The 16,755-nt window shown below is 47.0% G+C and overlaps 1 protein-coding gene across 1 annotated transcript; it reads left to right on the plus strand.

Moving 5' to 3' along the window:
• Nucleotides 1–548: 548 nt before the first annotated feature.
• LOC147990008 (uncharacterized) lies at nt 549–1,109 on the plus strand. The gene has a single exon (XM_087536861.1). The coding sequence runs from the start codon at nt 549–551 to the stop codon at nt 1,107–1,109; it is 561 nt and encodes a 186-aa protein (XP_087392987.1).
• Nucleotides 1,110–16,755: the final 15,646 nt, after the last annotated feature.

Consider the following 16,755-nt stretch of genomic DNA (forward strand, 5'->3'; position numbering starts at 1 on the left):
CTTGGCCTAAGTCGAGTCTAGTCACTACAAAAACTCTTACTAACATGGTTGTGTGTCTTACGGGCCCACGTCGCCATTTGGGTGGTATTAGGATCTTTTATTCCTCGTCTATACTCTGGGACTCTGATCTCTCTTCTATTCGGGTTAAAATGGTTTTACTAACTCTAACATTAGGATCCCGTGACCACATTCACCCCAAAGTTGGATAAGCCATAGTTTTTCCTTAGAATAGTATTCTGGATAGTACACACACTGTCGTGATGACAACGAAGTGGTATCCATCGTACCTCGTTCATTATGCATGTTTCATCATGAATGATCCTTGTTTTTACAAATGCTCAATGCTGAACTACCCCCTGTTACTTGTTAGCAGGATGCTTAGACCCGCTGGTCGTGGCCGTGGTGCCAACGATCCACCACCGCCCGAATTCTTTGCCGGAATGATGCAACAATTTGAGCTGAACCGCCAGTTCATCGAAGGAATGATGGCTCCGTTTCCTCGTCTGAACATGAATCAATAGCCAACCCCAGGAACTCTGCAGGACTTAATGCGTCTCAACCCAACTATTTACCACAGCTCAACTCAACCCCTTGATGCTGATGACTGGCTCCGCGACATCACATATGAAATGGAATCTGCTAGTGTTGCCCCTGCCAACTATGTCACCTTCGCATCCTTCTTCCTCAAGGGTCCCGCTGCTCAATGGTGGGACAGCCACAGGCGTACCCTACCTGCTGGAACGGTCATCACTTGGCCGGATTTCCAAGCTGCCTTCCATGCCCGCTTCATTCCTCAGGGAATCATGGACAGGAAGAAGCGAGATTTCCGCAACCTCACCCAAGGCAACAATACTGTAGATGCTTATCAGCGGGAATTTCTGGACTTGTCTCGTTATGCTGAAGAAGACATTGCAACTGATGCTCATAGGCAAGAAAAGTTTCGTGATGGACTTCACCCTGATATTAAGCTGGCACTGCTCGCTCATGACTTTGCCGACTTCGCCACCTTGGTGAACAAGGCTATTCAGGTTGAGACTGGTCTTCAGGAACACCAGGGATCCCTTAGGCGCAGCCGTGACGCTGGCTCATCTTCGGGCCCGTCAACATAGAAGCGTCGAATATGGATTCCCCACAGCATGTATCGTGATGACTGCTGACGACTTGGAGTACTTAGGAGGCTCCCAGGCATGAGGCCTTGCCTTTTCGATCATTGTTGCTTTTGTGCTAGCCTTCTTAAGGCAATCTTGTTTAACTCATGTCTGTACTCAGATATTGTTGCTTCCGCTGACTCTTGTGTTTGAGCTTATGTATTCGAGCCCTCGAGGCCCTTGGCTTGTAATATAAAGCTTGTATTATTTTATTTTATTTCTAGAGTTGTGTTGTGATATCTTCCCGTGAGTCCTTGATCTTGATCGTACACATTTGCGTGTATGGTTAGTGTACGATTGAATCGAGGGTGTCACAGGCCACGAGGGGCCCACGAGGGTGGAGGGCGCGCCCTAGGGGGGTGGGCGCACCCCCCTACCTCGTGGCCTCCTCGAAGCTTCCCTTACGTGCACTTCAAGTCTTCTGGGCTTGTTTCCTTCCAAAAATGAGTTCCGTGAAGTTTTAGGTCAATTGGACTCCATTTGATTTTCCTTTTCTTCGAAACCCTAAAACAAGGTAAAAACAGAAACTGGCACTGGGCTCTGGGTTAATAGGTTAGTCCCCAAAATGATATAAAAGTGTATAATAAAGCCCATAAACATTCAAAACAGCAGATAATATAGCATGGAGCAATCAAAAATTATAGATACGTTGGAGACGTATCAGCATCCCCAAGCTTAATTCCTGCTCGTCCTCGAGTAGGTAAATAATAAAAGCAGAATTTTTGATGCGGAGTGCTACTTGGCATAATTTCAATGTAATTCTTCTTAATTGTGGCATGAATTCAGATCCATAAGATTCAAGATAAAAGTTCATATTGACATAAAAATAATAATATTTCAAGCATACTAACTAAGCAATCATGTCTTGTCAAAATATCATGGCCAAAGAAAGCTATCCCTACAAAATCATATAGTCTGGCTATGCTCCATCTTCACCACACAAAGTATTTAAATCATGCACAACCCCGATGACAAGCCAAGCAATTGTTTCATACTTTTGTAATCTCAAACTCATAAACTTTCACGCAATACATGAGCGCGAGCCATGGATATAGCACTATGGGTGGAATAGGATATAATGAGGGGGGTTATGTGGAGAAGACAAAACGGAGAAAGTCTCACATCAACGAGGCTAATCAATGGGCTATGGAGATGCCCACCGATTGATGTTAATGCAAGGAGTAGGGATTGCCATCCAACGGATGCACTAGAGCTATAAATGTATGAAATCTCAACAAAAGAAACTAGTGGGTGCGCATCCAACTTGCTTGCTCACGAATACCTAGGGCACTTGAGGAGGCCCATTGTTGGACTATACAAGCCAAGTTATATAATGAAAAATTCCCACTAGTATATGAAAGTGATAACATGAGAGATTCTCTACTATGAAGATCATGGTGCTACTTTGAAGCACAAGTGTGGTAAAAGGATAGTAACATTGTCCCTTCTCTCTTTTTCTCTCATTTTTTTATTTTTTTTATTTGGGCCTTTTCCTCTTTTTATGGCCTCCTTTTTCTCTTTTTTTATTTGGGCTTCTTTGGCCTCTTTTATTTATTTATTTTTTGTCCGGGGTCTCATCCCGACTTATGGGGGAATCATAGTCTCCATCATCCTTTCCTCACTGGGACAATGCTCTAATAATGATGATCATCACACTTTTATTTACTTACAACTCAAGAATTACAACTCGATACTTAGAACAAAATATGACTCTATATGAATGCCTCCGGCGGTGTACCGGGATGTGCAATGACTCATGACTGACATGTATGAAAGGATTATGAATGGTGGCTTTGCCACAAATACGATGTCAACTACATGATCATGCAAGCAATATGACAATGGTGGAGCGTGTCATAATAACGGAACGGTGGAAAATTGCATGGCAATATATCTCGGAATGGCTATGGAAATGCCATAATAGGTAGTTATGGTGGCTATTTTGAGGAAGGTATATGGTGGGTTTATGATACCGGCGAAAAGTGCGCCATATTAGAGAGGCTAGCAAAGGTGGAAGGGTGAGAGTGCGTATAATCCATGGACTCAACATTAGTCATAAAGAACTCATATACTTATTGCAAAAATCTACAAGTTATCAAAGCAAAGTATTACACGCATGCTCCTAGGGGGATAGATTTGTAGGAAAAGACCATCGCTCATCCCCGACCGCCACTCATAAGGAAGACAATCAATAAATAAATCATGCTCCGACTTCATCACATAACGGTTCACCATACGTGCATGCTACGGGAATCTCAAACTTTAACACAAGTATCTCTCAAATTCACAACTACTCAACTAGCATGACTCTAATATTACCATCCTCATATCTCAAAACAATCATCAAGTATCAAACTTCTCATAGTATTCAATGCACTTTATATGATAGTTTTTACTATTCTTGGATGCCTAGCATATTAAGATTATTTAAGCAAATTACCATGATATTTAAAACTCTCAAAATGATATAAGTGAATCATCAGAGTTCATCTATTTCTATAATACCACCACCATGCTCTAAAATGATATAAGTGAAGCACTAGAGCAAACGACAAACTACTCCGGAAGATATAAGTGAAGATCAATGAGTAGTCGAATAATTATGCAACTATGTGAAGACTCTCTAACATTTAAGATTTTCAGATCTTGGTATTTTATTCAAACATCAAGCAAAACTAAATAAAATAAAATTATGCTCCAAGCAAAAAACATATCATGTGGTAAATAAAAATATAGCTCCAAGTAAAGTTACCGATGAACGAAGACGAAAGAGGGGATGCCTTCCGGGGCATCCCCAAGCTTAGGCTCTTGTGTATCCTTGAATATTACCTTGGGGTGACTTGGGAATCCCCAAGCTTAGGCTCTTGCCACTCCTTATTCCATAGTCCATCGAATCCTTACCCAAAACTTGAAAACTTCACAACACAAAACTTAACAGAAAACTCGTAAGCTCCGTTAGTATAAGAAAATAAATCACCACTTCAAGGTATTGTAATGAACTCATTGTTTATTTATATTGGTGTGGTGTTAAACCTACTGTATTCCAACTTCTCTATGGTTTATAAACTCTTTTACTAGCCATAGATTCATCAAAATAAGTAAACAACACATGAAAAAACAGAATCTGTCAAAAACAGAACAGTCTGTAGTAATCTGGATCAAACGTATACTTCTGGAACTTATAAAATTCTCAAATAAATTGCTGGATCTGAGGAATTTATCTATTAATCATCTGCAAAAATAATTAACTAAATATCACTCTCCAAATAAACATGGCAGCAATTCTCGTGAGCGCTAAAGTTTTTGTTTTTTACAGCATGATCAACAAGACTCTCCCCAAGTCTTCCCAAAGGTTCTACTTGGCACAAACACTAATTAAAAGCATAAAACCACATCTAAAAAGAGGCTAGATGAATTATTTATTACTAAACAGGAACAAAAAGCAAGGAACAAAAATAAAACTGGGTTGCCTCCCAACAAGCGCTATCGTTTAACGCCCCTAGCTAGGCATGATGATTTCAATGATGCTCACATAAAAGATAATAATTGAAATATAAAGAGAGCATCATGAAGAATATGACTAGCACATTTAAGTCTAACACACTTCCTATGCATAGGGATCTTGTGAGCAAACAACTTGTGGGAACAAGAATCAACTTGCATAGGATGGTAAAAAGAGCATAACTTCATAACTTTAAGCACATAGAGAGGAAACTTGATATTATTGCAATTCCTACAAGCATATGTTCCTCCCTCATAATAATTTTCAGTAGCATCATGAATGAATTCAACAATATAACCAGCACCTAAAGCATTCTTTTCATGATCAATAAGCATAGAAATTTTATTACTCTCCACATAAGCAAAATTCTTCTCATGAATAATAGTGGGAGCAAACTCAACAAAATAATTATCATGTGATTGAAAATTAAGATCAAGATGACAAGTTTCATGGTTATCATTATTCTTTAAAGCATACATGTCATCACAATAATCATCATAGATAGGAGGCATGCTTTCATCATAATAAATTTGCTCATCAAAACTTGGGGGACAAAAAATATCATCTTCATCAAACATAGCTTCCCCAAGCTTGTGGCTTTGCATATCATTAGCATCATGGATATTCAAGGAATTCATACTAACAACATTGCAATCATGCTCATCATTCAAATATTTAGTGCCAGACATTTTATAGATTTCTTCTTCTAGCACTTGAGCACAATTATCCTTTCCATCATACTTACGAAAGATATTAAAAAGGTGAAGCGTATGAGACAAACTCAATTCCATTTCTTTTATAGTTTTCTTTTATAAACTAAACTAGTGATAAAACAAGAAACTAAAAGACTCGATTGCAAGATCTAAAGATATACCTTCAAGCACTCACCTCCCCGGCAACGTCGCCAGAAAAGAGCTTGATGTCTACTACACAACCTTCTTCTTGTAGACGTTGTTGGGCCTCCAAGTGCAGAGGTTTGTAGGACAGTAGCAGATTTCCCTCAAGTGGATGACCTAAGGTTTATCAATCCGTAGGAGGCGTAGGATGAAGATGGTATCTCTCAAGCAACCCTGCAACCAAATAATAAAGAGTCTCTTGTGTCCCCAACACACCCAATACAATGGTAAATTGTATAGGTGCACTAGTTCGGCGAAGAGATGGTGATACAAGTGCAATATGGATGGTAGATAAATGTTTTTGTAATCTGAAAATATAAAAACAGCAAGGTAACTAAAGATAAAAGCGAGCGTAAACGGTATTGCAATGCGTTGAAACAAGGCCTAGGGTTCATACTTTCACTAGTGCAAGTCCTCTCAACAATAATATCATAATTGGATCACATAACTATCCCTCAACATGCAACAAAGAGTCACTCCAAAGTCACTAATAGCGGAGAACGAACGAAGAAATTATGGTAGGGTACGAAACCACCTCAAAGTTATTCTTTCCAATCAATCCGTTGGGATATTCCTATAAGTGTCACAAACAGCCCTAGAGTTCGTACTAGAATAACACCTTAAGACACAAATCAACCAAAACCCTAATGTCACCTAGATACTCCAATGTCACCTCAAGTATCCGTGGGTATGATTATACGATATGCATCACACAATCTCATATTCATCTATTCAACCAACACAAAGGACCTCAAAGAGTGCCCCAAAGTTCCTACCGGAGAATCACAACGAAAACGTGTGCCAACCCCTATGCATAGGTTCATGGGCGGAACCCGCAAGTTGATCACCAAAACATACATCAAGTGAATCACGTGGTATCCCATTGTCACCACAAATACGCACGGCAAGACATACATCAAGTGTTCTCAAATCTTTAAAGACTCAATCCGATAAGATAACTTCAAATGGGAAACTCAATTCATTACAAGAGAGTAGAGGGGGAGGAGAAACATAAGATCCAACTATAATAGCAAAGCTCACGATACATCAAGATCGTGCCAAATCAAGAACACGAGAGAGAGAGAGAGAGAGATCAAACACATAGCTACTGGTGCATACCCTCAGCCCCGAGGGAGAACTACCCCCTCCTCGTCATGGAGAGCACCGGGATGATGAAGATGGCCACTGGAGAAGGATTCCCCCCTCCAGCAGGGTGCCGGAACGGGTCTAGATTGGATTTCGGTGGTTACGGAGGCTTCTGGCAGCGGAACTCCCGATCTATTGTGCTCCCGGACGTTTTTAGGGTATATGGAGATATATAGGCGGAAGGAATACGTCAGGGGGGCATGTAACACCCCGGTGTAATGATGCTACAGTAACCATTGGGGTTAAGCTAATCATTTTGCTAAACAAGTGCTTGATCATCTTTGTTTCCTCTCTCAAAGAATTCTAGTTGGATTCAAATTCAAAGTTTGTGTGAAATTCAAAATGCTCAAACATGAAAACTAAAATGTTCATCATGTGGAAAGTATTCTTCTGGTAATATTGGTGGTGAACCAACATTTTTGCAAAATGTGTAGGTGGCCTAAAATAACTAAAACGGAAAGCAAAAAAAGGAAAAGAAAAAGGAAAGCTGAGGGGAGAGAGAGGGCCCCTGGCCTCCCCTTGGGCTTCGGCCCACCCCAGTTGGCCGGCCCACCTCACCCAGCCTGGCCGGCCCGGCTCCCCGAAGTGCGCCTCCCTCCTGTTCCTCTATAATAGCAAAGCTCGTGATACATCAAGATCGTGCCAAATCAAGAACACGAGAGAGAGAGAGATCAAACACATAGCTACTGGTACATACCCTCAGCCCCGAGGGAGAACTACTCCCTCCTTGTCATGGAGAGCACCGGGATGATGAAGATGGCCACCAGAGAAGGATTCCCCCCTCCGGCAGGGTGCCGGAACGGGTCTAGATTGGCTTTCGGTGGCTACGGAGGCTTCTGGCGGCGGAACTCCCGATCTATTGTGCTCCCAGAGATTTTTAGGGTATATGGAGATATATAGGCAGAAGAAATACATCAGGGGGGCACGAGGGGCCCACGAGGGTGGAGGGCGCGCCCTAGGGGGGTGGGCGCGCCCCCCTACCTCGTGGATTCCTCGAAGCTTCCCTTACGTGCACTTCAAGTCTTCTGGGCTTCTTTCCTTCCAAAAATGAGTTCCGTGAAGTTTCAGGTCAATTGGACTCCGTTTGGTTTTCCTTTTCTTTGAAACCCTAAAACAAGGTAAAAACAGAAACTAGCATTGGGCTCTGGGTTAATAGGTTAGTCCCAAAAATGATATAGAAGTGTATAATAAAGCCCATAAACATTCAAAACAGTAGATAATATAGTATGGAGCAATCAAAAATTATAGATACGTTGGAGACGTATCATACATCAATATCTTCTATCTCAGCAGGTGCAATATCATGCATAATTTCTTTGTATAAGGAATAAGGTATTGCACTAGCACTAGCACCCATATCACATAAGCCATGATAACAATGATCTCCTATTTTAACAGAAATAACAGGCATGCCTACCACCGGTCTGTTTTTATCTTTAGCACAAGGTTTAGCAATTCTAGAAGTTTCATCAAGGAAATGAATGGCATGCCCATCAATATTACCAGACAAGAGATCTTTAACAATAGCAATATCAGGTTCAACTTTAATTTGCTCATGAGGTGTATAAGTTTTAATATTGCTCTTACGAATCATAGTTGAAGCTTTAGCATGATCCTTTATCCTAACAGGGAAAGGTGGTTTCTCAACATATGCAGTAGGAACAATAGGATCATTATAAGTGGCAATCGTTTCTTCAACTTTAATAGGTGCAGCTACTTTTACTTCTATGGGAGGATGATATTTAAACCACTTCTCCTTGGGGAGATCAACATAAGTAGCAAAAGATTCACAGAAAGAAGCTACTATCTCAGAGTCAAGTCCATATTTAGTGCTAAATTTACGGCAAACATCAGTATCCATAAAAGATTTAACACAATCAAAACTAGGTGTCATACCTGACTCCTTACCTTTGTCGAGGTCCCAATCTTCAGAGTTGCGTTTAATTCTTTCCAATATATCCCATTTGAATTCAATAGTCTTCATCATAAAAGAGCCGGCACAAGAAGTATCAAGCATGGTGCGATTGCTATCAGAAAGCCGAGCATAAAAATTATGAATAATCATTTCTCTTGAGAGCTCATGATTGGGGCATGAATATAACATTGATTTAAGCCTCCCCCAAGCTTGAGCGATGCTTTCTCCTTCACAAGGCCAAAAATTATATATATAATTGCGATCACGATGAACAAGATGCATAGGATAAAACTTCTGATGAAATTCCAATTCCAATCGTTTGTAATTCCAAGACCCCATATCATCACATAGCCTATACCATGTCGATGCATCTCCCTTCAAAGATAAAGGGAAGACCTTCTTCTTAACAACATCTACGGGTACACCTGCAAGCTTAAATAATCCACAAACTTCATCCACATATATTAGATGCTCATCAGGATGTTTTGTTCCATCTCCTAAAAAAGGATTAGCTAGCAGTTTCTCTATCATACCCAAAGGAATTTCAAAGCATACATTTTCATTTTCAGTAGGTTCAGTAGGTTGAGGAGCAACTCTTTGCTCTACTGGTCGGGTGAAGATACCCTGAACAAGCCCCTCAGAGGATTACTTTCCATAGTAACAAGTGACAGTAAATTTTAGCACACTATATAAATTTTTCCTTACCAAAGGCGCTTCACTCCCCGGCAACGACGCCAGAAAAGAGTCTTGATGACCCACAAGTATAGGGGATCTATCGTAGTCCTTTCGATAAGTAAGAGTGTCAAACCCAATGAGGAGCAGAAGGAAATGATAAGCGGTTTCCAGCAAGGTATTCTTTACAAGTACTGAAATAAGTGGTAACAGATAGTTTTGTGATAGGATAATTTGTAACGAGCAACAAGTAACAAAAGTAAATAAAGTGCAGCAAGGTGGCCCAATCCTTTTTGTAGCAAAGGACAAGCCTGGACAAACTCTTATATAGAGAAAAGTGCTCCCGAGGACACATGGGAATATCGTCAAGCTAGTTTTCATCACGCTCATATGATTCGCGTTCGGTACTTTGATAATTTGGTATGTGGGTGGACCGGTGCTTGGGTACTGCCCTTACTTGGACAAGCATCCCACTTATGATTAATCTCTATTGCAAGCATCCGCAACTACAACAAAAGTATTAAGGTAAACCTAACCATAGCATGAAACATATGGATCCAAATCAGCCCCTTACGAAGCAACGCATAAAGTAGGGTTTAAGCTTCCGTCACTCTAGCAACCCATCATCTACTTATTACTTCCCAATGCCTTCCTCTAGGCCCAAATAATGGTGAAGTGTCATGTAGTCGATGTTCACATAACACCACTAGAGGAGAGACAGCATACATCTCATCAAAATATCGAACGAATACCAAATTCACATGACTACTAATAGCAAGACTTCTCCCATGTCCTCAGGAACAAACGTAACTACTCACAAAGCATAAACATGTTCATAATCAGAGGGGTATTAATATGCATATAGGATCTGAACATATGATCTTCCACCAAATAAACCAACTAGCATCAACTACAAGGAGTAATTAACACTACTAGCAACCTACTAGCACCAATCCCGGACTTGGAGACAAGAATTGGATACAAGAGATGAACTAGGGTTTTGAGAGGGATAGTGCTGATGAAGATGTTGATGCAGATTGCCCTCTACCGATGAGAGGAACGTTAGTGATGACGATGGAGATGATTCCCCCCCCCCGGAGGGAAGTTTCCCCGACAGAACAGCTCCACCAGAGCCCTAGATTGGTTCCGCCAAGGTTCCGCCTCGTGGCGGCGGAGTTTTGTCCGAGAAGATGGCTTGTTATTTTTTTCCATCGAAAGACTTCATATAGCAAAAGATGGCCACCGGAGGGCCACCAGGGGGCCCACGAGGTAGGGGGGCGCGCCCAGGGGGTAGGCGCGCCCCCCACCCTCGTGGGCAGGGTGTGCCCCCTGGTGAGTCTCTTCCGCTGAGTATTTTTTATATATTCTGAAAACGTCCTCCGTGGAGTTTCAGGACTTTTGGAGCTGTGCAGAATAGGTCTCTAATATTTGCTCCTTTTCCAGCCCAGAATCCCAGCTGCCGGCGTTCTCCCTCTTCATGTAAACCTTATATAATAAGAGAGAATAGGCATAAGTATTGTGACATAATGTGTAATAACAGCCCATAATACAATAAATATCGATATAAAAGCATGATGCAAAATGGACGTATCAAGGGGCCTCGGGAGGTCGCAGCGAGAGAGAGTCGGGCTATTCGCCGTAGCCGGGCTCCCCTGAAGCCATTCCTCTTGGTTCTTCTCTGGCTCCGCCGTGCTCTGGCTGTCACGTCCAGCGCTTCGTCCGCCTTTGCGTGGACTTCGAGGAGCTCCGCAAGAGGAAGGGATCCCCTAGCGGTGCCAGCGTCTTCGAACCGTTGAAACGACGGAAGTACATCGCCATCGACGAGTAAGTACCTCTCCTTGGTGATCTTCTATGTGTCGCCTTCCCTTCCTGACGATTGCCCCCTCAGGTCCCCTTCTGCTAAGGCCGTGAAACCTCTAGAGAAGTAGCTCCCTCTCGTCCCATCATACTCACCAAGCTCCAGTGCTTCAGGCTCAGACACTGCCCACGGCGTGGGGTCAGCCTCGGGAGCTGGTCCGTCGTCAAGGCGCCCCGAGCTTGTGCCTTCGCCGTCCTTCTTACGCGGCCTTGCTTGGAGCGCAGCGGGCGTGCCAAGGGCTCCTCCCTTGGTCACGGTTGGTGGATGGCTCTGGCGCCTCCTTCAAGCAGCGGGCCTTGCTCGGTCCGAGCCCCTCGCGAGGGTCAGCCGGTGCCTGGGGCCGTGCTAGCCCCCAACCGGGACATGGCGCGCCACTTGATGCTCCACCCGCAGCCCCCGAGGCGGAGGACGAGATGGGGCGAGCGTTCGAGCTCGAGCGCGGGCGCAGCGTGGTCTGCCACGAGCTCTTCCAGGAGGCGATGGGCGCGATGAACCGCCTTGGTGAAGAGCTTGCTGGCGTCGACTCGCGTCTTGAGGCCGAAGGTCTTCGGTTGGTGGAGGAGCGGCGCAAGCTGCGAGTGGCCATCAACCTTGGCCGTTATCATCGCGACCTCGAGAACGCGAAGGCTAAGGCGTCCCTCAAGATTGCCAATGAGGCCCGCTCTCGAGCTTTGGAGGAAGCTCACGAGCCGATCGCCGCCGCGAGGCTGCGGAGGAGCGCACGTGGGAGCTCCAGGCCTGGAGCGCGTCCCTTGAGCAGCAAGTCGAGGTGCGCGGGGCCGCCCTCGTGTCGATGAGGGGGACGCCTGCGGAGGAAGAGGAGATCCGGCAACGTGAGGAGGCGCTGGCCCTGGAGGCCTTGGAGCGCAGCCTCGAGCTCGAGCGGCTGGAGACGAGGGAGCGTCAAGTTGCTCAAGCTGAAGATGTCGTCGGGGCCCGCGAGGCCGGAGTCGAAGAAGAGATCAATCACGAGGTAGCCGTGGTTTGCGCCGATCTAGAGGGCAGGCACAGCTTGAGGCTGGAGCTCGCCGGACAGGAGGGCGCGGGCAGGGTCGCCGCTCTCAGGCCCAGGTTGGTCGAGGCCGAGAGGCGTGCTGAGGCCACAACCGCCGCCCTGGTTATCGCGCAGGCGGACCTGGCCTCTGCCCGCGCCGAGCTGCTTTCCCTCCAGAGGCGAATTGACGATGCCGAGGCCGTCGCTCGGCAAAACAGAGAAGAAGTGCTCCAACGCCGAATGCTGGAGTGCGTGCATGGCCCTATGCTCCAAGACCTTCGAAACAAGGCCAACACCGCCCTGGGCTATATCTACGACGAGAACGCCCCGACCCCTCACTCGAGTGACTACGCCAGCCACCTGACCTTCTTCACCGAGGTGGTGACGCGCCTGGAGGCTCAATCTGCCAGAGCTCGGTAGCTTGTGGAGGAGAGGGGTCGTGGCCTGCTTCAGCGCGCCTTCTCCCGTGTCTTCAGCCACCTCCTGAACGCCGACCCCAACTTCGACTTTGATGTCGCCATTTCTCCTGTGCCCATCGCCGTCCGGGGCGACTTGGCGCGTTGGGTAGAGGATCATGTCGACGCGTTGGTCAGGGCCTTCACCTCGGAGAACGATGGGGTGGTGGTCGTCGCAGACGAAGTTGACGTGGTCAACGACGGCGATGGGGGCGTCACCGACGGCGGCGACGATTCCGACGAAGGTGATGACATAGCGAGCGATATCTCTGGGCGATCCCATATTCTCCTGTTGTTTTATTCTGCACACAAAAATCGGGCATGGCCCTTGGAAAACTTGTGAGAGCATTTTGAGAGGGGGGGCTCGTGTAAGAAAATCGCGGTTTTTACTTTCCTATACGATGTGGGTATGTGTCCTCGTGAGCTCGTGAAGCTGGGGATGAGTTTCCAGACGTGGATTACCTTAGTCAGCGCCTACTTGAAGGGGGGTCCCGGAGAATCCTGCGGAGCCTATCGCCCTATTTGAAGGGGGGTCCCGGAAAGGGTGAGCACCAGGCGTAGTGCTAGCGCGTGCTCTGCGCGGTCCGGCTCGCGAGGAGCTTTGCGAGGGAGAGGCGACGGACGTGAGTCCCAAACCAAACAAGATCCAGAAGGCGAGAAACGGCTCGAACGAGAAAAGGCACCCCCGCGCGCAATGATAAAAATTCAGCTTCAACTTAAGTCCAGAATCAGAAAGCAAAGCCACAGAAAGAGAGATCCAAAGCAAAAGGCCGCATCCGACACCTAGTCTAGTCTTCGGGTCTTCAAGTCTTCTCACCAGCGCGGAGCTAAGTGCTGTCCACTAGGCACAGGAGGGAGCCCCAGGGCCTGAGGCCGGCGCTCCTGAGACTCTGGGCATGTACAACCCCAACTCATTATTACATGAGAGTGTCACGGGCGGCGAGCTTCACAGGATCCGGGCCTTCTTCACAGGTACTAGCCTTGCTTCATATCGCCAGACAAGGGCCCCGCCTTGCGCCACTCTTGACCTTCTTTGAGCCGGCCGGAGACCAGGACGACACAAAGGAGGGAAAGAGGACGCCAGCGGTTCCCTCGATGACCACGGGTCCTCTGCCGGAGGAAGGGTCGTTGGACCCACCCCGGCAGAGGGCCTACCTCCGGGTGTCCCCTGGTTTCGCGTGCCTTGGGGAGGGGCCTTGCTCCTGGCTCCCTCTCGGTGGCCCCCAGCGTGTCTCCCTTGTTGAGACGGGTGCCGCCGTGCCGGGGTCGTCGATCAGTGCTGCAACCTGATTCATCGGTAGCCCATGGTTAGCGTAAGCCTGTTCCTGAGAGGTTAGCGGTACCCTGTAGTTATCATCGCCGACGCGATCACTGTTCTCCGCTGGCTCTTGGAAGGCTTCAACTCCTAGCGCCCCTTCTCCCCAGTATTCTCCAACGAATGAGCAGATGTCATCCTTTGGTGCGTACCCTTGGTCCATCATGCGGGGCACGTAGGCTTCCGGGGCCGCCACCCCGAACACCTCGCCGTGGTGCCCCACACTCCATGTTGCTCCGCCCATGATGGCGTCCTGGGGATGATAATACGGCATTCGGCTGGGGCCATGGGGGTGACACTTGTGCCCGTGCTTCTCGAGGGCAGCATGGGGGGACTGGAGCCCCCTACGCTGCCAGCCGTGCTGATGTTGGTGAAGCCCCCGGGCGTAGTCGACTGCGCGCAGATGTGGTGAGGCTAGTTGGGCGACCTTGCATTGGCCTGGGGGGGAAGTCGATAGCTGAAGGGTGGCGCTCCTGATGCCGCTGCGTCCAGCAGCTCAGCAACACGCTCAAGCAGCGTGTCCCGGCCGCTCTCCATCATCCTGCATCGCAGCAGCTCCCTTGCCACTATGAGTGCCGCCCGCATGTTCGCTTGCTCCCGCCGTGAGTGCGGCGCCATTGCAGCGGCGTGACTTGCCGCTCTCGCCGCGGCTCGTGCTTGCCGCGGGGTGAGGGTGGATAATGCCTGGCCGCGCTGTCCACGCCCGGCAGAGCTCGATGACGCCCGTGCCGCCTGGGGTGCGGGGTCGAGATCTTCATGGGCAGGCGGCGCCGTCCGGGCCGGCCAGGCTGCCCAGCGGTCGGATCCGGCTCTTGGGTCACCAAACATCGTAGCCGGTGAACGTCGGAGAGCCGATTGGCGAAGAAAAGCCTCCAGTGCACCCCTACCTGGCGCGCCAAATGTCGGGGTATGGGGTCCCGGCAACCCTTAAGGTTCGAACACTGGGGTGCGCGCGAAGTCTTTCCCTTCAACCGATCTACGCTCTAGCTTGCTACGATCTCGCGGATGAACTCGACGAACTCACAACACAGATGGACACATGGTTTATACTGGTTCGGGCCACCGTTGTGGTGTAATACCCTACTCCAGTGTGGTGGTGGTGGATTGCCTCTCGGGCTGATGATGAACAATACAAGGGAAGAACGACCTCCTGAGGTTGAGGCGTTCTTGAGCTCGGTGAGCTTGTGTGTGTGGGGTGGTCTCTCTCAAGCTGAGATGAGATCGTCCCCTCTCTAACTAAGATCCGATCGTCCCCTCTACTATGGTGGCTAGTCCTATTTATAGAGGCCCTGGTCCTCTTCCCAAATATCGAGCGGGAAGGGAGCCAACAATGACGGGCTAATTTGAAGGGGGACAACTAGTACAAGCTATCCTGACAAAAGTAGTCTTCGCCTGCACAAAATTCTGGTGGTGACGCTGTTCTGGGCTCCACGATGACCTCCGTCTTGCAGTCCTTGGTCTTGGTCTTGTTGCACCGAAATGGCAACCTTTGCCTGATGCCTCGGTACTCCGCGGCTGCGCTTGCCCCCTTGCACCAAAGAGGAAACAAGGACGTTGTGCGCGCTGGCGCCTGCCTGGTGTCGATCGTCACGGCTCACGTCACGAGAGCCTCGTGAGGTTCGCCTCGCCTTGATATCTCCGCTCCTCGTGAGCCTGCCTAGCTAGGCTACTCCAGAGGAGGTCTTGCGTCGTCCGCCTCGCGAGGCTTGGCCCCTCGCGAGGGTCTTGGGCGCTTTGTTGGTGAAGATGGGTCGTACGTCCTGCTGGCTCAGCCACGCCGCGGGCCGCAGGCAGGCAAGTCTGGGGACCCCCGTTCCCAGAACGCCGACAAACCACATAACAACATACGTTGTTCCCTTTGTCATCGGTATGTTACTTTCCCGAGATTCGATCGTCGGTATCATCATACCTAGTTCAATCAAGTTACCGGCAAGTCTCTTTACTCGTTCCGTAATGCATTATCCCGTGACTAACTCATTAGTCACATTGCTTGCAAGGCTTATAGTGATGAGCATTACCGAGAGGGCCCAGAGATACCTCTCCGATACACGGAGAGACAAATCCTAATCTCGATCTATGCCAACTTAACAAACACCATCAAAGACACCTGTAGAGCATCTTTATAATCACCCAGTTACGTTGTGACGTTTGATAGCACACTAAGTGTTCTTCCGGTATTCGGGAGTTGCATAATCTCATAGTCATAGGAACATGTATAAGTTATGGAGAAAGCAATAGCAATAAACTAAACGATCATAGTGTTAAGCTAATGGATGGATCTTGTCCATCACATCATTCTCTAATGATGTGATCCCGTTCATCAAATGACAACACATGTCCATGGCTAGGAAACTTAACCATCTTTGATTAACGAGCTAGTCAAGTAGAGGCGTACTAGGGACACTCTGTTTGTTTGTGTATTCACACATGTATTAAGTTTCCGGTTAATACAATTCTAGCATGAATAATAAACATTTATCATGTTATAAAAAATACAAATAACAACTTTATTATTGCCTCTATATTTCTTTCACTTTAGTGTACACTTATTTATTTATTTTGAGAAGAAATAGTTGCCATTTTATTCAATGTTCATAGCTCCTTCCCGTGCAACCTCCGAGCTAACCCACTCGCGAGGCACATGGACCCAAGTTTTACAAAGCCATCTAATACAACCTTCCCTAGTTAGGACATTTATTTTGAGACGGAGGAGAGTAGTATTTAACTCCTTAAATTACTTTTTTCACTTCAAATATAGGTTTGGGGGAATCCCATGTTCTTTTTTTTCTTGTACTCCCTACGTCACTAATCTAAAACAAGAATTTTAGGATGATGGTAATATGCAAGGATCATG

The sequence above is a fragment of the Triticum urartu genome, chromosome 1A (genome assembly GCF_056163025.1).
Source record: "Triticum urartu cultivar PI428250 chromosome 1A, HENAU_Tu73, whole genome shotgun sequence".
In the NCBI taxonomy this organism is placed as follows: Eukaryota; Viridiplantae; Streptophyta; class Magnoliopsida; order Poales; family Poaceae; genus Triticum; species Triticum urartu.

Excerpts from the sequence above, each read along its gene's own strand:
- LOC147990008 (XM_087536861.1), top strand. The coding sequence starts at position 549 with ATGCGTCTCAACCCAACTATTTACCACAGCTCAACTCAACCCCTTGAT.